At 43.1% G+C, this 24,048-nt stretch overlaps 1 protein-coding gene across 1 annotated transcript in view; it reads left to right on the top strand.

Annotated features, from left to right (window-relative positions):
- The window catches only part of LOC102907371 (protein diaphanous homolog 1), a 50,210-nt gene extending 26,717 nt beyond the window's left edge, over window positions 1–23,493 (top strand). Inside the window, exons 2-18 of the mRNA XM_006989220.4 lie at window positions 4,153–4,179; window positions 5,707–5,862; window positions 7,043–7,144; window positions 7,478–7,608; window positions 7,783–7,869; window positions 8,868–8,931; window positions 10,251–10,390; window positions 13,134–13,242; window positions 14,082–14,192; window positions 14,360–14,478; window positions 15,184–15,300; window positions 16,202–16,317; window positions 17,042–17,106; window positions 18,712–18,891; window positions 19,547–20,239; window positions 20,896–21,010; window positions 21,415–23,493. Coding sequence (XP_006989282.2) covers window positions 4,153–4,179; window positions 5,707–5,862; window positions 7,043–7,144; window positions 7,478–7,608; window positions 7,783–7,869; window positions 8,868–8,931; window positions 10,251–10,390; window positions 13,134–13,242; window positions 14,082–14,192; window positions 14,360–14,478; window positions 15,184–15,300; window positions 16,202–16,317; window positions 17,042–17,106; window positions 18,712–18,891; window positions 19,547–20,239; window positions 20,896–21,010; window positions 21,415–21,467 — 2,385 coding nt within the window. The 3' untranslated portion in view covers window positions 21,468–23,493. The remainder of the gene's footprint in view (window positions 1–4,152; window positions 4,180–5,706; window positions 5,863–7,042; window positions 7,145–7,477; window positions 7,609–7,782; window positions 7,870–8,867; window positions 8,932–10,250; window positions 10,391–13,133; window positions 13,243–14,081; window positions 14,193–14,359; window positions 14,479–15,183; window positions 15,301–16,201; window positions 16,318–17,041; window positions 17,107–18,711; window positions 18,892–19,546; window positions 20,240–20,895; window positions 21,011–21,414) is intronic.
- Window positions 23,494–24,048: the final 555 nt, after the last annotated feature.

The following is a 24,048-nucleotide window of genomic DNA, read 5'->3' as shown; positions in this document are numbered from 1 at the left end:
GCAGCTTTTCTGCCTGGCTTATTTCTGTGGTCCTTATTCCAAGTTGAACACTGAAACATGGCTTATTTTATTTTGTTTCTTATTTGTTTTAGTATATATTTTTTGAAACAAGGTCTCACATATCTTAGTCTGTCCTTGATCTCACTGTGTAGCCAGGGATGATATTGAACCCCTGACTCTCCTGCTTTCATGTCTCTATTATAGATGGACATCACTGTGTAAGATTTATGTGGTGTTGAGCGCAAACCCAGAACCCTCCTTCATGCTTGGCAAGCCCTCTACCAGATGAGCACATCCGAGGCCTCCAAAAATTATTTTTAATCATTTTTATAATGATGCTCCAGGAAAGCAAGGGAAACGGGCGTTTTCTTTCTTTGGAATGTTTGTGTGTGTTTACTTATATATGACAGAATTACTGTGAATGAAATGGGAAGAAAGCAGAAGAATATGGGAACACAGATTTGAGGGCTCTGGGATCTGAAGACTTGTAGTCATGTGACTGATGATTCACTCTACCTGTCTGGGTGTTAGATTTCTTCAGTGACAGAATGAAGAGGTGGGATGGGTGGATGGTGAGGGCTTTCCAAGGACTGGCTTTTCAGGTCCCTGGCTCTACACTCCAGGAACTTTTTAGTCTGGAAGGCAGTAGAGCAGGCAATCAAAAGAAAATGGCAGCCCACTCTCAGTACTGTGAGTCAGAGAGGGAGCTATTATTTCGGAAACACCAGGAAAGGCACCTATCCAAGAGAAGCAGCCATCCTACCAGTCCTGCTGGGGTTAGTTAGCCTCAGTGTAGGCTGAGGGAGGCAGCAGTCTAGGGAAAGGCTGGGGGGCGGGGGGTGGGTAAGGCAGCACGAGCTGTGTGGACCTGCAGCTAACCAGGTCAGCATGTCCAAAAAATAAGCATTTGAAGGAAGAGGGTTTGTTCAGTGGAAGCCTTGCGGGGAGGGGTAGCAGAGTCAGATACCATGGTAAAGAGTTTGGGTTTTTAGTTGAAAGCAATGAATTTGTTTGTTTTGGAGACAGTCTCTTGTAGCCCAGGCTGGTGGGACTTCTTACATAGTTGAGGATGATTTTGAATTCCTTATTTTTTCATCTCCTTTCTAGTGCTGGGACTACAGATGTGTTCCACCCCACCCAGCTTTAGGGCGAGTATTCTCAGATCAGATTTGGAGAATGGATATGGTGTAGGCCAGACAACTGAAGGCACCCGATAGTTTCAGAGGCCATTGCAGTGTGCAGGCAGGGACCCAGGGTAGTGGAAGTGGGTGGAAGAGAGATGAACCAGGAGTCTGCGCACAGAAAGAACTGGGTGCTAGTCTCTTTAACTCACCCACTGCCGGGGATTGTCTAGATCCGGGTTCTGTTACCTAGATCACATGCATCCCAGAGGTCCTTGGCTGTTTCTTGGTGTTTAAGAGAACATTCTTAATTTGGGGGCCAGTGTTGAGATAAGATGAACCTTGGCTACGACAACTTAAGCTGCAGGAAGTTGCATCTCTTTGTGGCTTGTTTCTAGATGCCACTTACATCACTTAAGCCCTACAGTGCTTGCATACAGTTACTGTTAGTTTCAGTGTGTTGACCTATGAAGCTGCAGCTTATTGCTGCTGCCCACCCCTGTCAGACAGGAACCCTTTCCATGTAAGCTTGGGTTGGTCTTGAACCCGATGTGTAGCCCTGGCTGCCTTGAACTTTGAATCCTTTTGTTTTAACCTCTGGAATGCTAGAATTACAGGTGTGCATAATCACCTCTGTGTGCCAGGTGACTGAGGGATACAAGATAAGGAAATACTTTGCAGTCTTCTTGGGTAGTGCTTTCTCATCCTCCTGTCTGTACTCCCAATAAACAGTACATGTGAAGTTCATGGGTGCTGAGCAAGGTTCCCGTGTTCTCAGACAAGTGGTTAGTGCTCAGCCAGTGTGTGTGTGTGTGTGTGTGTGTGTGTGTGTGTGTGTGTGTGTGTGTGATTACATGTAGAAGAAAATAGAAAGCACCTATTAATTATAAACTTAACACCTATGTAATTACTGTCCATGTCAAGAAGTAGAAAATTATAAACACTCCAGAAAACCTATTTGTCCTCTTCCTTGGTCATAACCAATAGTTGTCACAGTTAATCACTGTTGGATATTTGAGATAATCATGCCCTTTATAATTTTTTGTTTGTTTGTTTTTGTTTGTTCGAGACAGGGTTTCTCTATTTAGCCCTAGCTGTCCTGGAACTTGCTTTGTAGGACTGGCCTCAAACTCAGAGAGAGAATGCTGGGATTAAAGGTGTATGCCACCACACCCGACACACTTTTGTTGATTGATTGATTGATTGATTGATTGATTTTACACTCCAAAGTTTCCCTTCCCTCCCCTCTTCCCAGTTCCCCCTCCACCCCATCCCATCCACTGCTCCTCCACTCCTTCACAGGAGAGGGGAAAGCATGGATATCAGCCAGCCCAAGGTATACCAAGTTTCCGTGAGACTAGGTGCCTCCTCTTCTATTAAGGCTGCATGAGGCAATCTGGTAGGAGGAATGGGTCCCCAAAGCTGGCAGCACAGTCAGAGACAGCCCCTGCTCTCACTGTTGGGAGTCTCACACAAAGACCAGGTTAGACAGCTGTAACATGGGCCTACATCAGTCCAATGCAGGTTCCCTGGTTGTTGGTTAAGTCCTTGAGCGCCTGTGAGCCCAGGTTAGTTGGTTCTGTGGGTTTTCTTGGGAGCCCTTGACACCACTGGCTCCTATAATCCTACCTCCCCTTCTTCTGCAGGATTCCCTGCAGAGATCCGCCTAGTGTTTGGCTCTGGATCTCTGCATCTGTTTCCATCAGTTGCTGGGCGAAGCCTTTCTTATGACAGTTGGACTAGGCACTAATCTATGAATATAGATCAATATCAATATGAATATAGAACAATTAGGAATAATTTCACCGATTTTTTTTTTCTTTTTGTGTTTGGTTCTATCCTGTATCTCTGGGGTTTCCTGTCTCTGGGTCCTGGCCCTCAGGGGTGAGCTCCCTCTCAGGGTCTGGGTCTCCATCTGTACTGGTCATTAGTTGGTCACTTCCATAATTTCAGTGCTGTCTTTACCCCAGCTCATCTTGTAGGCAGGACACATTGTAGGTCTGGAGCCCTTTATAATCTTACATCCCAAGTAACGTGGTTTTACGTGTTCTTAACATTAGTGTCAGTGGATGAACTATTCTGTGTATTTGTGAGTAGCTGAAAGTTTATTCACTTTCTTTGAATAGCTGTTTTCCATTGGACTGATGTTGTCTCTTGACTATTTAGATTTCCTGTTTCAGGTGTTACAATATGTCTGTGCATGCTTTTATTCTTTATACTTAGTACTTTATACTTATTTATACTTAAGTGCACATTTCAGCAGGGCAGATACTTATAAATTGCTATGTTGAATTATAATATATATACATTTTATTTCACCTGATGATGTTGGCCCAGTAGTTTGTGCAAACCCCAGCAAAGTATAAGAGAGCCATTGTTCCTCTACAACTAGACAGATAAAAAAAGCTAGGGATCAGACCCAGCGTCCTATATACAATCTGTGTTTCTATCAGTCTTGAGAGTATGAGCTGATAACTTCATTATTATGATTTTATCTATTTATTTATTTATTGCTTGGACCCAAACCCTGGGCTTTTGCATGCCAGGCAAGGACTCCACCACTGCCTTTTAACCCATCCTCATCTTCCTTTTAAAATTTTGACGGAGTCTTGTATTTCATGGTCTGCCTTGGATTCACTCACTAGCCCACACAGATTTTGAATTCACAACCTCTTGCCTTAGCCTCCCAAGTAGCTAGGATTACAGGTTTGTACCACTAGGCCAGGCTTCAGATTTTATTTTGTGTTTCCTTGTTTACTGATGAAATTGAGCACTTTTCCTAAGTTGGTTGGCCATTGGTTTTAAAATCGGTTCAATTCTTCACTCTCCCACCACGTGAGTCTTATGTTACTGTTCTTGTGACTCCTCCTGTTCCTTTCCAGAGCCTGTATCTGTTAGCCTGTGGAAGGTAGCTTAGGGCTTTCTATTTCTTTCTTTTCCTTTCTCCCTCCAACCATTCTGGTGTTTGGGAGGTTCCTTGATATTCCACTGATCTCTTTTTCTTCTCCCTCCTTTTTTCTCTGTTTCCTAGACTTTGAAGAGGCTCATGGCAGATGAGGTAAGGAAATGTGTATGGGGCATGTGCATGTGCTGGCTCGTTTTCTGCACTCTTAACATTTACCAGTTTTTGTAACTTTAACTTGTTTGTAATGGAGCATGGGTGAGAATACCCCAGATCTTTTCTAACTTTGTTTAACCCATTGCATGCTTTCTTTGGTTTTTTTTTTTTTTTTTTTTTTTTTTTACTTCTACAGTTGGGCAGTTTTTAACTAGAACTCAATATATCTACTCAGAAGCATGTACACACATGAGGGAAGAGCAGTTCCAGGTTTTAAAGGACAAGCCCTGTGTGATTGGTTATTCATGGTTGTCCACTTGATTATATCTGGAATGGACTACAATCCAGAAGTGAAGGGTACAGTTGTGGTCCTGCATTCTGGATGCCACATGCATACATGCTTTTTTTTTTTGTATACAGTTACTGTTATTTTCAGTGGGTTGAGCGGAAGAAGCTGAAGCTTGTTGCTGCTTCCACTCCCCTCAGACAGGGTCCCTTATTATGTAAACTTGTGTTAGCCTTGAACTTGATATTGGTCCTGGCTGCCTGAACTCTCAGCCTTAGCCTCTGGAATGCTAGGATTCCAGGTGTGTGCTACCATACCTGACTCGGTGGCTTTTTTAGAAAGCAGCTCTGCTCACCACTGTATCCCCAATGCTGTACTCCTCAGTGGCTCTTTTTGCTGTGAGCGTTTATATTTAACATTTGAGGATGGTTCATTAGTATTTGTTTAGCAGGGAAATAGCATATGCACCTCTAAAGTAGAATATATTCTTTGCTGAGTAGATGTCATGCAGAGAGATTTAAAAGATACGTTTTGAACTCTGGCTTTTTTCATATATCAAGTGCCATGGAACAAAAGGAAGAGGAAAGATTTTTTTTTTTAATTTTTATTTTTTAAGACATCTGCTTCTTTGTCCCCCATAGCTTGTTTATGTTAAACTCTGGTTACAGATACCTCTTGAAGGGAACGATCCTCATGGACCCTGGCCGCATTAGTTATTGGGTAGCTAGAAGGAAACGAAGGACTCTTTACTGAGATAAATTTGTACATGAGATACTTTTGCCTCTGCGCTGTTAAGTAGGCTTAGAACAGCAGGGGAAGTTTAGAACAGTTTTCTTTTTAGAGAGTTTTTAAATTGTTGTTTGTTTTTTGAGACAGAGTCTCCCTACATAGCACTGGCTGACCTGGAACTCACTCTGTAGACCAGGCTGGCCTTGAACTCATAGAGAGCCACCTGCTCTGCCTCTTGTGTGCTGGGATTGGGTGCCACTTTACCAGCCTAGAGAGGTTGAAACCTTAATGTATCATTTTCTGTCTCTTACCCTTTAGTATAGGTGAGAATAAGTCAGTGTGCTGTGTTAGATCTGAGGAAAAATGATTTCTTCTTTTTGTGTCTTAGAAACCTTGACTGCATAAACTAAAAATACTAAGCCGGGGTAAGAGGGTGAAGTGTTGGCTATTTGGTGTTTAGTTTGTTCGGTGAGGAATGTGGATCATTGCTGATACTTCTTTCTGTTTCTTAGCTGGAGAGATTTACCAGCATGAGGATTAAGAAGGAGAAGGAAAAGCCCAATTCTTCTCACAGAAACTCGTCTGCATCGTATGGAGATGACCCCACTGCACAGCCGTTGCACGACTTCTCAGATGAGCAGGTCCTCATCTTCTTCGAGCAGATGCTGGTGAGTCACCTTCCGAGCGATGGCGCCCTCCCAGCATGCATTTGTGGGTATCTGTCTGTCTGTGCTAGTTGTTTTTAAATGCATGGTCTCCTAAGTTGATGTTTACTATAAAGAATTCTAGGCTGAATGTGAAATGTTTTCATATCAATCCCATGAAATAATGACTAAATATGTAAATTCCAGTCACAGGGTTAGCGTCTATGAGGTAAATGTGGGGATGTCTGATTACTGGCTGCCTGGAAGTACTCAAGCCACAAAAATGTAGCATGAGTGGACCAAGCCCTATGGTAGTGTGGTGACCACTTTGGGGCTAATAAGTCAGAGAAACTGAAGTGGGGAAGCATTTACAGTGAGCTCTGTACAAGAATAAACTGAGTAATACAAAGGCCTCCTTTGCCTGAGGTCCTCTGTTTAGTGGGGAATTTGGAAAGAGATTGTTAAAGCCAGCTTACTAAGTAGAAGGCCTTTAAGGATTGTAGTGGAGGTTTAGTTGTGAGCTATGTGTAGTTGTGACTTTGCTGGCTCTAATGAGAACATGGACACTTTGAGTGGACACTCTGCAATGACCAGTGTAAGTGATTAGGCCTCAGAGTTCGGGCAGAGTTTGTTTTTTATGGCAGCTGTTCTCCAGTACTTTAATGCAGAAAACATTATGTATGGTTTCCTCTCAGTAATACAAAAGAACATGTATCGAGTCCATTGTTTCCTAGGGGAACCGTCAGAAGTGTGTGTATTTTAAAGTGTCCCGTGGTTTGAAGGCATAGCCCAGTGGTAGAGTGTATGTATACCCAGCTTGTGTGCCAACATGCAGGTATCATACCAAGGACAGTGTCTGTGGGGATCTGTACTGAAATGAATTAGATTTTATCCCTGAGGAATTTTTATTGGTTGCCATAACTTAAACCTCTAGGAATCAAGAAAAAAAATTTTGTTCAATAATAATTTACTGTGTTCAACTCATTGTTAAGTATAATAAATATGAAACATTAAAAACTTACAAGCGGCAGGGAGATCTCTGTGAGTTCAAGGCAAGCCTGGTCTCCGTAGTGAGTTCTAGGACAGCAAGAGCTACAGAGTGAGACCCTGTCGCAAAAAAACAAAAACAAAAACAAACAAACAAAAACTTAGAAGGTAATTTTATTTTTTTTCTCTCTGCCTCCCTGCTCCCTCCCTTTGCTAGGTGGATATGAACCTGAATGAGGAGAAACAGCAGCCTTTGAGAGAGAAGGACATTGTCATCAAGAGGGAGATGGTGTCCCAGTATTTGCACACTTCCCAGGCTGTAAGCTCTAGGGCAGATGCTCACAGGAGGCTGCATGCTTACTACGGACCTGCTTATTCTGCTAATTTGACAGAATGTTCTATGTCTCTATCAATCCTGCTTAATCCTGGTAGATAAGCTTGCTCTTGACTCACTCTTATCTGAGTTGCCACCATCTTTATACTTTTTCCCCTAACTTGTACTTAAATTCACGAACTATTTATGCATCTCGCATAGTTTGGTAGTTTGTGTAATGGGTGTCTGCCCTGGTATTTTTGAAACCGTGTTGGTGAATATTAGCTCACAACTTGTGATTGGCTCAGTATTTACTGACTTCTCTGTGCCTCTTTCCAGGGCATGAACCAGAAGGAGAGCTCTAGGTCTGCCATGATGTACATTCAGGATCTGAGGTCAGGCTTGCGGGATGTGCATCTGCTTAGTTGCCTGGAGTCCCTTCGAGTCTCTCTCAACAATAACCCTGTCAGGTGAGAATTCTGAGGTAACAGTCCCAGAAACTCATGCTATTGTTCATAATCAAGGGAGGCAGAGAAGTATGAGAAAGGTCTGGATTGGGAGTAAAGGGTTTCTAGGATAGATTTGCCAAAGAGCCTTTATTGATTTAAGTTGATACTGTATTACCTTTCATCTATTCCTTACAGCTGGGTGCAGACATTTGGTGCTGAAGGCCTATCCTCCTTATTGGACATTCTTAAACGACTCCATGATGAGAAAGAGGAGACTTCTGGGTAAGGAATTTTGGGTCTTTATATTTTCTAGGTTGAGGGCCAAAATGGGCTTTGCATTAAGGGAAAAACAACAGTTATATTCAGAATCATGGACTAGAGGACTATGCTGTTGGATGAAAATGAGGTTTATTGTGGAGGAGATGGGAGGATGAGAGTGTAGAGGGAGGAAGATATGGACCAGTAAAGATGATTAGTTCTTTTTCTGTCTAGAAAGAGGGTCTGATTTCGTCTTCAGCTGTACTGTGATCTGGTCTGGGCCACATTACACTTGGAGTCTTTCTTGGAGTATCCTGTATTAGTTTGGGTTTAGCATTGCAGTAGTCTTCAGGATTGGCATACATTCTTGAGTATCAAAAACCATTTTAGGCTGCTGTGCTGCCATCCAAGGTGCCCAATACTTGTGGAATCTTTTCTGAGACAAACAGTACAAGGATTGGGTCTGTGTTTACTTTCTCAGATATGAAGCCTTTTGAGTGTTAGGCAAGGAGTGATAGATAGGATAGTATCTTGATAGAATTTAGTACCTGGCTGCCTAGAGGGAGTTAAGGGGTGGAGTTTTGTTTGCACACTTAACACACTTTTTAATAGTGTTGGGATTCAAACTTAGGGCCTTACACTTGCTAGGCAAGTATTGAACTGTTGAGTTATGCCCAACCCCAAATTGGCAGGTTTAATACTAAATCTAATGCTAATTTAGTTGAATACTAATAGAAATTTAATACTAAATTCTCAAATTGTAAGGGTATTAGTCAGTTGATTATCTTTGTTAGTGTTTCTGGGTCAAGTGCTTTGTGATGTAGGGCTGTACTGCCTTTTGACATCACAGCATAATGCTGTCATCTGTGAACATGCTGGGCTGCATTCATAACTGACAGATTCTACTGAGCGGCTAGTTGAAGGCATTTTTAATGTCCTTGTTTGCAAGATTGAACAATCATATGGAAAGAGTGTGTATTATAAAATAAAGGGACTTCGCTGATCATGTTTTCTGTGTGCAGAAGCTACGACAGCCGGAACCAGCATGAGGTTATCCGCTGCTTGAAAGCTTTCATGAACAACAAGGTGAGGTTTTCCCAGTTGGACCCCAGCCCCTGTCTAGATCTTCATTAGTTCTCCTTTGTTAGCTCTGCCAGAGGAAGAAACTGAGGTTCAAGGCTTTGTCTCTCCTTTCCATACTGTAACTACTTCACTGCCACGTATAGGAGCCTCCGTGGAGTTCTTTCCCTAGTTCTGTTTCCAAGGGTAGGCTAAGTGTTCTTGTACTCTACGTTCTTTCACTAGTCTTGTTATTGGACCTGTAGTTATTGTTTGGGATGTTTACTTTATTTCCTTCCCTATTTCCTACATTAAATCGGTCCCAATCTCAACAAGTCCAAATTTCCCTTAAGTGTGTTTGAATTCGTGTTGCGTCTGCTCCCACCTCCCGAGTGCTGGGATTTCGGGTGTGTGCCAGTGTGCCGTTTCTTCCAGAATATTCATTCCTACTCTGGTATTTTATTTTTTAAAGACAGAGTCTCACTATACAGCCCTAGCTGTACTGGAACTCACTCGGTAGACCAGGCTAGCTTCAAACACACAGAGATTCCCCTACCTCTACCTCCTGAGTGCTTGGCTGAAAGCTGTAAACCACCACTCCCAATTTAGGGTTTTTTTTCTCGTTCATTTTGTATTTAAACTCTAGGAGCCTGTAGTTATTGTTTGAGTAGATATCTATTTTCTTTGCTATTTAATTTTTCTGTAATTAACCTACTCCTTAGGGTAGGGGGATGATGATAAAAAAATCAGTTTTTAATCTATGAAGACATAAAATTTTGTTGTATGTCTTAGGAAATTTACTTTGTTGTAATCATCTCTGTTCAGCTGTTATTGGGAAAATATTCTCTACTCCTGTGCTAGTTTCTAGAGTCCACAAAGCAGGTGACTTAAACGACAGAAATTCATTGTCTCAGTTTTGAAGGATGGAAGTCCAAGACCCCATGTCAGCAGGACAGGTTCTCTCTGAGGCTGGGAGGGAGAAAGTGTTCCGTGTTTCTCTCCTGCTTTCTAGTTGCTCACAGGCACTGGGTTATCGATGCATTATTCTCATTGCCGCTTCCTGTTCTTGTGATGTTCTGTATGTGTGTGTCTGGGATGTGGATTTCTCTCTTATACGGGGTCGGGCATACTGGATTAAGACCCTGCCTTACTCCAGCGTGGCTTCATTGTCATTTAGGTCATCTTATCTGCAGTGACTATATCCCAAGAGGCTACAATCTAGGGTTCTAGGGGTTAACGTTCTTCCATGTATTTGAGGAGATAACACTCTACTCATCAAAGTCCTGCACGGCCCTTGTTTATGTGTGTTATTGTTAAGCCTCCTTCCTCTGTTCCTGTCTTACCAGTTTGGAATCAAAACCATGTTGGACACAGAAGAAGGAATCCTGCTGCTGGTCAGAGCCATGGATCCTGCTGTTCCTAATATGATGATTGATGCAGCTAAGCTGCTGTCTGCTCTGTGTATCCTGCCACAGCCAGAGGACATGTATGTGACCTGAGCTATTTCTGCGTTCTCATTTTACCGTTTCCTTGTAGCATAGAGGAAAATTGAGTTATTTAGGTGTCCTCTTGGTCTTAGAGGCTAAATAGTAAGGCCCCATTTCTTCTCAGAAGTGAATGTTAGGATCTTAGTGCAGGTAGAGTATCTGAAGATCCACAGTGCTTCAAACAGAAACTTTTTTTATACCATCATGATACTCCAAGTAGAAAATTCCATACTGTGAAACTTGGTTATATGTTTATTGTTATACAGTATTATTAGCAATACTGTATAAAATTACCTTCAGGCTATAAGGTATTTGAAACATGAATTTCATGTTTAGGCTTGAATATCATCCTTAAGATAAACTCATTTTGTGTATGCAAATCTTCCAAAAATATTTTTTAAATGAACTGTAAGACATGATTTAAGGCATTTTGAATAAGGACAGTCACACCGATTTACGAAAAGATTGTATCTGGCAAGATAACTTTGAGTAAAGGCACTTCAGGACCTACCGTAGTAGGAGAGAATGAACCCCAGTAACTCTGACCTCCATGCGCGCACACACACACACACACACACACACACACACACACACACACACACGCACACAAATACAAATGTAATCCTTTAATTGAAAAAAGAAAAGGCTGGTGAAATAGCTCAGAGGATGAAGATAGCTGCTGCTGAGCATGATGACCTGAGTTCAATCTCAGGGACCTCCATGGGAAATGGGAAAGTGACTTCCACAAGTTGTCCTCTAATCTATGCATGTGAATGCACATATCCGTGTACACACACACACACACACACACACACACACGAATTAAAAAAATTAAGCTTCCTAGATGTTGATGACTGATGTGTCCACTGAAGTCTAATAAGGGGACAGAGAGATGGCTCAGGGGTTAAGAACATAGGTTATTCTTCTAGAGGACCCAGGTTTTATTCCCAGCACCCACAAGGTGACTCACAACTATCTATTACTTCAGTTCAAGGGAATCCAATACCCTCTTCTCGTACCTGGCACCAGGCATGCACATGGTACATAGGCATGCACATAGGCAGAACCTCACATACAGTAATAAATTGTAAAACAAGAAAAAGTGTAGCAGGCTTATGTCTTAGATAGGGTTTCTATTGCTGTGATGAAACACCATGACCAAAAGCAAGTTGGGGAGGAAAGGGCTATTTGGCTTACATATCCCAACTTACAGTCCATTGAGGGAAGCCAAGGCAGGAACTCAAACAGGGCAGGAACCTGGAGGCAGGAGCTGATGCAGAGGCCATGTGGGGAAGCTGCTTCCTGACTCAGATTACTTTCTTATAGAACCCAGCACCACCAGCTCAGGAGTGGTCCCACCTACTATGAGTTGGGCCTCCCATATCAATCATTAATTAAGAAAATGCCTAACAGGCTTGCCTACAGCCTATCTTATGGAGGCATTTTCTCAATTGAAGTTCCCTCCTCTCAGATGACTTTAGCTTCTGTCAAGTTGACATAAAAACCAGCCAGCACAGCTTGCCTGCTGCATCTCCATTAATATCTGTGTTACCTGGAACAGAGGTTTCTTTTTTTATTGTCATGTGTATATTTAATATTAGAAGCAGCCTATTATCTTAATAATCCAACCATATTAAAAGTAGATGAAAAAAAAAAGATGAAGTAAAATTTTAACAGCCCATTCCTTCCCCAAATCCTGCCTTGAAAAGAACCATTGCTAATGGCTTGGATAGAATTCATGGGCTTTTTTCTTTAACCATAAACATTCTGTTTCCTTGATTCTTGGAAATCTTGCAGTCTTAGAGCTGAGAAATGATAGTTCATGCCCGTAAAACATTACATGTATACAACAGATTTTTGTTTTCTTGGAGGTGTTGGTTTAACAAAAGTAAAAATCAAACCCCCCCCCCCCCTTTTTTTTTTCAGCTCTCTGTCCCCTGTAGGTTTTTTTAGGGCAGAATTGTTTTGTAGTCTGAACTGGCTACAAACTCATATAGTCCAGGCTGGACATGTCTGATCCTCTTATCTCAGACTCTCAAGTTCTGGAGTTACACATGTGTGCCACCGTATTCAGCTTTAGCTTGGTTATTTTTATTTAGCAGTAGATTTTGGACATCATTCTTCATTGGTACTTAATAGAGTTACCTTATTATTTTTAGTGGCCATATAACATTTTATATGTACACACACACACACACATCAAATACTACAAACTGATGCTGCCTTCTGTCTCTCTCTCTTTTTTTTTTTTTTAACATTTCTTCTATTCCTAGACTTCAGTTATACTTATGCAGATTCTGACCTTGCTGTAGATGATAAGAATTTTTTTTTTTACTATTACTAATGATGCCATAACAAACATTTCTATACATAGTTTCTATTACATTTATCCTTTTGTATTAGATAGATTTCTAGAAATGGACCACATGTACTGTGCATTGGAAATTGATTAGTATTCTTAATATTAAATGATCCTTAAAAAGTCAGAGTAATTTATATTTCATAGCTCAGAAGTCTTAATTTTATTCATGGGTAGGAGTCTAGGAAGGATTTTAGGAAATTATTTTCTCAAAAGATAGTCCATTGCTTGTATCAGATTGTCGTGTCTGTGGGGGTTAGGAGAATAATTTCAGAAACCTGAGGCATTGCTAATGACTTGTTTCCTAATTGGTTTATTCCCTGTCAGATCCGTCCATGTCTGTCAGTGCACCCAGGCAATTTACTTTCTTTTGTCTTGGACAGGAATGAACGAGTTTTGGAGGCAATGACAGAGAGAGCTGAAATGGATGAGGTGGAACGCTTCCAGCCACTGCTGGACGGATTAAAAAGTGGGACTCCCATTGCACTCAAAGTATGTATATGCGCCCTTAAAACTGGGCCAACAATAGAATAGAATAGAATAATTCAAAATGGAAAGACCAGAGTTCATTTGTCCTTCATTTTTCTGTGGTATGGGAAATTGAACCTAGGGCTTTGCTTATGCTGGGTAAGTCCCCTACTACGGAACTACCACTGAACAAGGAGCCGGGGGCCCTTTTTAATTTTTAATTTTGAGATATTTTTATTTCATATTGCAGTCTAGGCTAGACTACTGATCCTCTTGCCCCCCAAGTCCTGGAATTGCACTTGTGGTAATTGACCAGGCAAGCATTGATCTTCCTGCCTCCTGAAGCATGGGTCTACACCACCGGGGCTAGTGTCATTTGGCCTTTTATAGACTATGTGGGGGCTAGAGAGACGGCTCATCAGTTAGGAGCATATACCGCTCTTCCAGAAGACGAAGTTCATTTCCCAGCCTCCTTGTCAGACAGCTCACAACTGTCTGTAACTCCAGCTCCAGGGCATCTGACACCTCTGGTTAGGGTTTTGTTTTGTTTTTTTTATTCTCTGAAGAAAATGATTTTTAAAGAATTGTTTTCCTCCTTGTGACATTGGGGGAATAAATCAGTTATTTATTAGTACATTAGGAAAGTCAAGGTTTTATAGTAATGTGTTATATTAGATCCTTGGATTCATTAAAACACTAAGTATTCCAGACTTGTGCTCAACAATGTTTTGTTGCTCTAGTAAAAAGTCTTTCCTATAGTTTTTATTCTGTATCTTTTATGGAGCTCCAGAATGTATATAAATAGTGGAATCCTTATCCATAAGGCTTAATGCTGACGTAGCAGCTGGATTTGCTTATTTCAGGTGGGCTGCCTACAGCTGATCAATGCTCTCATCACTCCCGCAGAAGAACTTGACTTCCGAGTTCACATTCGAAGTGAACTGATGCGCTTGGGGCTGCATCAGGTGTTGCAGGTAAGACAACATTTCATTAGAAAGGCTGGATTGTTCCTTCCTGCTTGCACAGTCCCGATTGTCCTTGAGGTGATTCTGGTTTTCCACTTAAACACCAGATTGGAAGGTTTGGATTTCTAGGCACATAGGAAATTTTCAGGTCTCCTGACTTCTTCTATCGTTGCCAGGAGCTTCGGGAGATTGACAACGATGATATGAGAGTACAGCTAAATGTGTTCGAGGAACAAGGGGAGGAAGATTTCCTTGATCTGAAGGGACGGCTGGAAGACATCCGCATGGAGATGGAATATCCTTTATGACTGGTGACTGGATTATGGAGCAGTGTGGAAAGTGATGACTTAGAAGAGGGTATAGGGCTGGTTGTTTGGCACATGCCTTGCATTTGTCTCCTAGCACTTAGGAGGATATCTTGAGTTTGAGACCAGCCTGCTCTGCATAGTGAGCTCCAGACCAGCTAGGGCCACACAGAGAGACCCTGTCTCAAAAATATATATTTATTTTTAATAAATATAACTGTTGTCTTCATATTGCTGTCTAGCATAAACCAGGAAAGCTAGGAAAGGTGATCTTTTTAACGTAAAAGCATCCATCAGTCTGGCAGTCAGTGAAGGGATAAAGTAACAGATGTTACAGCCAGATTGCCCTGACATCCTAAAGCATCCATCCGGATCTGTATGTTTCCTAGAACACGATAACTTACTGAGATGGGCGCTATGTAGAACTCTCTGATCTGACAAGCAGTATTGCTATTGTGTATTTGATTACCGGCCACAGGTAACTTTGAGGTGGTTCTGTTTTTGTTTCTGCCGTAGATTGTCAAGCTGAGCACTAGGGATCCTCTGTTGATGGATAGCAGCACTGTTCTTGGTTAAGGGAACAGTGATGCTTTAGGAACGGCTGTTGGAGTGGAAGTGGCATCTTTTCCTTGAGCAAGTCCCCCCGCCCCAAAACAGCTTCTAAATATTTGATTTCCTTAGCCTGCTCTTTCTACTGACTTCGGTGAAGTCTTCCAGATTCTTTTAAACACAGTGAAAGATTCAAAGGCAGAGCCACACTTCCTGTCCATCCTGCAGCATCTCCTATTGGTCCGAAATGATTATGAAGCTAGGTAAGCTGATGTACCTGTGGGGGATTTTTGAGTCTAAGTGGAAAAGCAGCATCCTTAACTTCAAATATTGTTTTAGAAAGTTTAAAAAGAAATGAAAAAGATGGTGGGTTAGGTTCATTAGTCACAGATCTAAAGGAAGTTATCAACTGTTTGATCGACATCAACTGCTTTCATTCAGTTGAAAGGCACCTCTTTGGAATAGGTCATTGTGTAAAGTAAAATGTTCTTAGAAGGGAGTGGGTAAGTGGGATAAGGATGACAGTAGAGAGAGATGGTAATCTCAAACTCTTTCTGGTTGCCTGGAAGTAGAGAGCAGCAGTAGTATGACAAGAAGGATCGTAAGAATCAAGCCTGACTTCATTTAGATGTGAAGGTATTGGCACTGGGAAGCACATGTTAAGAAAGCACGTTGGGGGACGGAGGGATGGCTCAGTATGCATACTGTTCTTGTGGAGGACCCAGTAGTTCCCAGCACTCATATCAGCTTCCCAAACCACCTGCAACCAACCGTAATTCCATCTGACATTTGTGACCTCGGTGGGCACTTTCATACATGTACATAAACACAGATACACACACAATTAAAAATGAATCTTTATGTGTGTACATGCATGTCAGCGTTTATGCTTTCCACATGCTTAGCACATGTTTTACCGCTGACCTACAGCCCCAGCCTGTAAGAGCTGTTGAGTATCTGAAGTAGAAAGAATAAAAGCTGATCTAGAAGAGGAGACTTTCCTAGCACAGCAGTGGTGCTCTGTCAGCTTCATCAGAGCTCTTTTCAGAATACTTATCCTTAATTCTTTTTATTGTCAGAGCAGTTAACTTTTCTTGGTCCAGAATAGTTCTGGAAGTTACAGTTTGATTTCCCTTTGATAAGTCTCTTTTGTTCCTTTCATAGGCCACAGTACTATAAATTGATTGAAGAATGTATTTCTCAGATAGTTCTACACAAGAATGGAACTGATCCTGACTTCAGGTGCCGGCACCTCCAGATTGATATTGAGGGATTGATTGGTAAGCACGCTTTCCTACTCGGCTCCTCAGGACACTCAGTGCTTCTACCTTGTTTCCTTCTTTCAGTGAGATTTCCAAAGATATCATTCTTGTCCCTGTTTTTGTCCTTTCTCAGTGTGCCCTCTGTGCTGGAATTATGTAGTCTCTTTAGTTTATTTCTGCACAAATTAAAAATCTTCCCCTTTCTTATGCACTACTTTTTGTAGAGACTTCAGCTGTTTTCTGACCCTGCTGGTCTCAGAATCATAAATGTCGCACATAGGCCTCCTTCATGTGACTGCCTTACCTTGCACTTAGAAATCACAGCTTGAGGGCCAGCCACGTGGCAGTAAGTAGAGGTGCTTGCATGCAAGCCCGAGACCTGAGTTTGTGCCTCAGATTCCATATGGTGGCAAGAACCGCTGTTGAGAGTTGTCACCTGACTTCCACACCTGTTGCATACACATGTCTGTATTCAACACATACGTGTGCACTCGTATACACTCACAGACACAAAAAGTCAAACAACTATATAAATAAAATTTTAAAGAAAGTGTAAGTTGTGTTTCATTGAAACTTGCATTTCTTGTCCTAGTGTAGCGCATTAAGAAGAGTAACAGCAGACAAGAAGGACAGACAACTGCCCTTGAGTGCATTGGAGGCTTAGGAGCAGAGGCGCAGGCTTAGGAAACCGAGAGCTTTACTTACTGAGTTGTTTCCAGATCAAATTGTTTTTTCTTTTCAGATCAAATGATTGATAAAACAAAGGTGGAAAAATCAGAGGCCAAAGCTACAGAGCTGGAGAAAAAGGTGTGTATGAGGGGATCAGTGCTAGAGTGCCTGCTCATTGTGCGTGAAAGCCTAGGTTCAGTCTCTAGTGTCAGCCACACATATGTGTATATGTAAAACAAACATATACAAGTAAATTTGGGATATATAGTTTTCTTTGAAGATAATTGTTTTTTGACATGTGAGACAGTCTGATATTTTGAAAGCATTCAGACTCGAAAGGTTCCTAGGGGGAAATCTTTTTGTTAGTGGGAAAGAGGGTATTGATGTGGAATGAGAAACTAGAGGTGTTTTGCAACGTTCTTGGGCACCAGGCAATCCAGCAAAGACAGAAGCTCTGTGTAAGTGTGCGCATCTTAAGTCTTACTCCAGGACAGTAGGAACTGGAATATGTCTCAATTCCTTTTATCTCTGTAGTAATTAAGGATTCCTGCTGTGGCTGGAATTGTGCAAGGCAGCTGTCCTGGCTTGTCGTAGGGTTACTATTGGTGTGTTGAAACATCATGACCAAAAGCAACTTGGGGAGGAAAGGGTTTATTTCACTCACAGTTCCATAGAACAAACAATTCATCATCAAAAGCACTGAGGGCAGGAGCTCATGCAGGGCAGGAACCTGGAGGCAGGAGCTGATGCAGAGGCCATGGAGGGGTGCTGCTTACATGGCTTGCTCAGCCTGCTTTCTTAAAGAAGCCAGAAACACCAGCCTATAGAGGTGGTCTTGCCCACCATGGGCTGAGCCCTCCCACATCAATCACTAATTAAGAAAATGCCCCATAGGCTTGCCTACAGCCCAATTTTACAGGGGCATTTCCCTCCCTCCCTCCCCCCCTCCCTCTGTCTCTCTCTCTTTTTCTTTTTTGTCTTTTGAGACAGGGTTTCTATCTGTAGCCTTGGCTGTCCAACTCACTCTTGGGACCAGTTTGTCCTCAAACTCCGCCTTCCTCTGCCTCCTGAGGGCTGCCCCACCTCTGCCTGGCTTTAGGGGCATTTTCTCAATTGAGGTTCCCTCCTCTCTGATGACTCCAGCTTGTGTCAAGTTGACATAAAACTAACCAGGACGTGGTTAAAGGTCTTTCAAATCTCAGAATAGCTGACTTGGTTTCTAGCTAGAAAAGTAGGAAGAATATGAACAAGATCTCTTGTCTCCTCCCCGTTAACTTTGATGCTTGGTCTCTTTTCAAAGCATTGCTTAGATGGTCAGGCAGCTCTCTAGCGTAGTGTTGAGACAAAACAGGGAATTACATAGCGCCCTTACGCTCCTAACTGGGATGAGCAGCATCCTAGTTTGCTTTCTGAAGTAACTTGGGAGGAAAGGGTTTATTTCCTCTTCACTTGATAGTCTGTCATCAGGGAAGCGCAGGCTGGAGCTTGAAGCAGAAGCTAGAGGGATGCTGCTCACTGGCCTCTTACCATTGGCTTGATCAGCTGCCTTTCTTACACATCCCAGGTCTACTGCCTAGGCATGGCACAGTCCTGCATCAGTTAGGGTTAGGAAGCTGCTACACAGACATGACTACAGGCCCGTCTGATCTGAGCAGTTCTTCAGTTGAGGTTCCCTCTCCCCAGGTGACTGTAGGTTCGTCTGGAAAGATGGCTGGGAGTCTGATTTTTTTTTTCCTTCTTTAGTTGGACTCAGAGTTGACAGCCCGGCATGAATTACAAGTAGAAATGAAGAAGATGGAAAATGACTTTGAGCAGAAACTTCAGGATCTTCAAGGAGAAAAGGATGCACTGGACTCTGAAAAGCAGCAGATTGCAACAGAAAAGCAAGATCTGGAAGCGGAGGTGTCCAAGCTGACAGGAGAGGTAATGTCTGAGCAGGGTGGTAGTGTGCCCGCAGCTGCCCTCCATAGCTGGGCCGTGCTGGTCATGGGACCACACGGTCATAGGCTGCTTAGATTCCCCTATGCTAGGGAAGAGCAGCTGGATCATCGGGTCGATGGCGCGTGTTTAACAGTCATTTACTGGCTTTACTCTTGCTTTGGGAGTATAGTATATAAGACAAAGCATTTAGAAAATACAGAAAAATGTAAAGGATGATAAAAGTTACTTATGGCAGAGTCCAGAAATAATGAATGACTTGGGGGTAAACATTAACTATTGGCTTATTTGCCCATCCAACTTAGTCTATGCTTCTGTGACACCTTCCTTCTCTTTTCTCTGCACTTAGACAGCCTGCATTACTTGATCATTTGTACAGTTGGGGATTCACTGCATTGCCCATACTTGAGTTTTATAGTCGAGTAAACTCAAGGCACACTAACACTAAGAACGTGAAGACTTGAGTTCTGGTTTTACTCTACTCCTAAGTACAGTGTGACTTTGAGGAGAACCATGTGATCTGACCACTCAGTCCATCTACGCTAAACAGAAATTTGGATTTAGTGGTTTCTTAGTCCTTTCCAGCTCCAGTAGTCCTTGAAGTGGGGTGAGAAGTACTTATTCTGTGTTGCTTCTGTAGGTTGCCAAGCTGTCAAAAGAACTAGAAGATGCCAAGAAGGAAATGGCTTCTCTCTCTGCTGTGGTTGTTGCTCCTCCTGTTTCTAGCAGTGCTACTGTTCCCCCTGCCCCTCCTCTGCCCGGTGACCATGGCACTGTTATTCCCCCTCCCCCACCCCCACCCCCACCTCCTCTTCCTGGAGGTATCATTCCACCCCCTCCCCCTCTTCCGTTTGCAGGTACTAGCATCCCCCCACCTCCTCCTTTGCCTGGAGGTGCTGCTGTACCCCCTCCCCCTCCTTTGCCTGGGGCTGCCATCCCCCAACCTCCTCCTCTGCCTGGAGGTGCTGCTGTGCCCCCTCCCCCTCCCTTGCCTGGGGCTGCCATCCCCCCACCTCCTCCTCTGCCTGGAGGTGCTGGTATACCCCCTCCCCCTCCCTTGCCTGGAAGTGTTGGCGTTCCCCCACCTCCTCCTCTGCCTGGAGGTGCTGCTGTACCCCCACCCCCTCCCTTGCCTGGAGGACCTGGACTGCCTCCTCCCCCTCCCCCTTTTCCTGGAGGCCCTGGCATTCCTCCACCTCCACCTGGAATGGGCGTGCCTCCACCTCCCCCCTTTGGATTTGGGGTTCCTGCAGCCCCAGTTCTGCCATTTGGATTAACCCCTAAAAAAGTTTATAAGCCAGAGGTGCAGCTCCGGAGGCCAAACTGGTCCAAGGTAAGTTTTTTTCCCAGCATTAGATCTTAAACTACTTTTCTTGACTTATTTTTGTGCATAGGTAGGCTACCCACTGTTAGGGCTCACATCTGTTCTCCTTCAAGGTCTGCCTGGGTTTATGCTTATGCAGCATCTCTGTTTCAGAACTTACACAGAAAGATCTCTGGGCCCTATGTGAATACATCTTAATTCATTTAACCCGTCTTAATACATTGGCCTTTTCTCTGATAAAATGAGTGCTATGGTAGCTTGACAGCCCTCACTTGGCTGGGGGGGCAGATGACTGAAATTATGCTTGTACAGCCCACAGTGTGTTTGTGACCCCCATGGTTGGGTCAGTCTTTTGCTTCTAGTTAAACATAGCCAGATGGGGAGAAATGTAGAACAAGGAACATTGGAAATAAGACTGTAATGCTCATGGAACTAGAAGGTTTTGTATTAGGAGGAAGATCAGCATAACTGATTTTGATTCTTGACTAGTTAGCAGCAAACAGAGCAGAAGCATTATCTCCTGATCCCCCGTGAAGGGCACAGCTACTGTCTGTGTGCTGAGTTAGTCACAGGCTCCTCAACCTTGCTGATAATTGGAGTCACTTTGCTAGCACAGCGAGTTGAGAGTTCAGCCCAGAGCTCTTACCACCTGTCTGTTCATACAGTTTGTGGCTGAGGACCTTTCCCAGGACTGCTTCTGGACAAAGGTGAAGGAGGACCGCTTTGAGAACAACGAACTTTTTGCCAAACTTACCCTTGCCTTCTCTGCCCAGACCAAGAGTGAGTGCTCTCCCTGAACTTTTCCTTCCCTGGTGAGGGTAGAAGGGGGTTGGGAAGATTGAGTTTTCCATTCCAGGGAAGAGAGAATGTTTTTGTATTCTGGGGCTCCTGGGGCTGGGAGAGAGAATTGCTGCTTGTAAGTATTTTGTGTCAGTATCCGAACAGGGACACACGGTGCCCAAAGCTCAGCTTGGGCCCATTGATGGGTAGCTTGAATGGATTATGGTTCTGTCTTAAAGTGTTGTCTCCAGACCAGAGTATTAATTAGTGGGGTCAGCAAGTGCCTTGGACAGGTGGGGTGACTGATTTACAGCTGTCTACAATAACCAAGATCCATGTGTAATTCCTGTTCTGTTTCTTTCCAATATCTGATGCTTTTTCCTCCTGGCCCTTGGTTCCTGCAGCTTCCAAAGGTAAGAATGCAAAAGAGCCTTTTAGTTGGGTTGTTGAGTATTAGAGAAAAGGATTAAATAAAGGTAAAGGAGTTTCTCTTTAGAAGATGGAATTTGCTGGTTTCCCTTCTCTCCCCACCGAGTCCTCAGAGACCCACAGTGATAGTGGTGGCAAAACAGGCTGGTTCAAGTGGAGGCTTCATGTACGAATTCCCTGTTGGCCCACAGTGAAACCTTATGAAACAGTGGATTGTGTTTCTTCTCTGCCATAACAAGTACAGACTGACCAGTTAGAGGGCTTTCCTGGGGTGATATTCCCAGGCTCAAGTGCTGTGACTTCTAGCCCATGGTTTCTAATAAATTCTTTTTTTCTTTTTTCTTTTTTTAAACCTTCATTGTGCTTGCCTTTATTTTAGAACTTTAGATTTTTATCAGGAAAGGGTTTGAGCTCTTCAAAATTGAGATGTAAGGAGGACCCAGATCTCTACAATATAACACTGTGTTTACTTTGTTTCCAGTGATGTAAACTGCACAAGGACATCAGTAAAAGACCGTGGTCCTTAATCCTTTCAGAAGTAGTTTTGAATACCAGACTGAATATTGAACTAGTTCAGTGTGCTGTGTTAGAGGGATTTTATGGTGCTGAAAGTTGAACCCAGGGTTTTATGCAAAGTACTCTCCACTGAGCTACATTTCTAGACCCCAGTTTAGTTTCAACACTGAAACAAGTGTTAGTTTCCAAATCTCAGTCTTAATACTGATAGTGCAAGTGAAGGAGATGAATACTCGTTATTGTGCTATGAATCTCCTGCCTCACAGGTGACGGGGAGATAATGGGTTAGATAGCATTCTAAACCACATAGTAAGTTCAAACTGACTTTGAAGTTTTGTTGTAGATCTTCGCTTCCCAGAAGTCTGCTTTTCCTGGGAACCTTGGAGAGCTTAGATATCCACAGGACTGCAGCTGCTTGAGCGTAGTCTTTGGTTGGCAGTGATGTCTTGTGAGTGCAGGCAGAAACATTAGATTAGGGAAAGCTGATGAGCTGCTGCGTGTGTAGGGTTAGAGAAGAAGAGTTGTGTTCTGATTGTGATGTATTCAACTCCAGCAAAACTAGTCCAGGTAGAGAGATAAGCCATGCTTACCAATATGGTAGAGGCCCTGCTGAGGTGTTCAGCAGTAGCCGGCCAGTGTTGATGAGGAAGTTGGTGGGCATTAGATTTTCTTTATATTACTTCCTTACACCCTAAACCTGACTTTCTCTCTGCTGTTTGGTAAATGTGTCTGTATTCCCTATATGTTGTACTGATACTTAAAAATTCTTTTATACCTATTAGCTCTAAGATAGGTATCCTCTAAGATTAGGCAATGAAGAAAAAAAAATCTACTTTACACACCTGCTTCCTGTAGTCAAAGATGCCTTCACCTGCTGCTTTATTAAAGTTCAAAAATATGTGTGTTTCTGCTGAGCCTTTGGCGTCCACCTGTAATCCCAGTTTCTCAGACTGGAGCAGGAGAATTGCAGTTCCGATCTAGTAGGCACTTGAGAAAGGGCAGGGGCAGCTAAGTGCTGGAGCACTTGCCCTGGGCTCCATCCCTTGTACCACAAAGAAAGGGAAGGGGAGAGGAGAGTGTGTGCATCTTACTAAGAGACGGAAACTGATCCTAAAGTGGATGTGTCTGCTTCTCTTTTGGATTTACTTTCTTGTTTCTGAGCTCTTTTTTTTCCTCTAAAGGAGGAATTGACATAATTCATTCCTTGCTGGGAATGTATGGAATTCAGATTTGGTGGGTGCCACCCTTCTGCATTTTCACCTTGTTTTGTTGTGATTAGCAAGGAGTCTTTTATCACGGACTCTGTTGGTCCCGCCTTTTAACTTCTTGGGAACATACCCAGTTGTTAAATTTTTTAAATTCCTTCTTTATTAAAAGAAGGGGTGCTGGGCAGTGGTGGTGAACAGCTTTAATCCCAGTACTCGTGAGGCAGAGGCAGGCGGATCTCTGTGAGTTTGAGGCCAGCCTGGTTTACAGAGCGAGGTCCAGGACAGGCACCAAAACTACACACGGAAGCCCTGTCTCAAAAAAAAAGGAAAGGGGAAAAAAAAAGGAGTATTCTAGTTAGCTTTAGACCAAATCCAGCTTTACTCCACAGCTTGTTGCTGTTGATACAGGAGTCAGAGCGTGGGTGGCAGCAGGTAGCTGGCCTTCTGCTGCTCCTGCCTAACTTTAGTTTAGGCTTTGGGTTTCAGGAGGAGCCCTGGGAGGGGTCAATAATCCCTTCCCCAGCAAGAACAGAGGGTATTTGCTATTTCCCTGAGACTTGCTTCTGTCCACTAGGTGGCACTCACCCAATTGTACTTTTATTAGTATTCACAAATCTTTTGCTGTTGATGTTTTTTGAGACAGGGTCTTAGCACTGGCTGGCCTGGAACTCACAGGGAAGTTTTGCCTCTGTGTCCCCAGTGCTGGGATTATAGGTATGCAACACTATGCCCAGCTAATGTTAGGGAATTTTCCCGTGTCTGCCACTTCAACTTCTAGAAACAAGATTGTAAGAGCTCAACCTACTTCCCCTGGTCAGTGAGTCTCTTGGCAGAAAGATAGCTGTTCCGTCTGTTTCTAAATGTGTAGAACTAGAGGTACTGTGC

The sequence above is a fragment of the Peromyscus maniculatus genome, chromosome 19, assembly GCF_049852395.1.
Source record: "Peromyscus maniculatus bairdii isolate BWxNUB_F1_BW_parent chromosome 19, HU_Pman_BW_mat_3.1, whole genome shotgun sequence".
In the NCBI taxonomy this organism is placed as follows: domain Eukaryota; kingdom Metazoa; phylum Chordata; class Mammalia; order Rodentia; family Cricetidae; genus Peromyscus; species Peromyscus maniculatus.
This window is presented reverse-complemented; position numbering and strand designations above follow the sequence as displayed.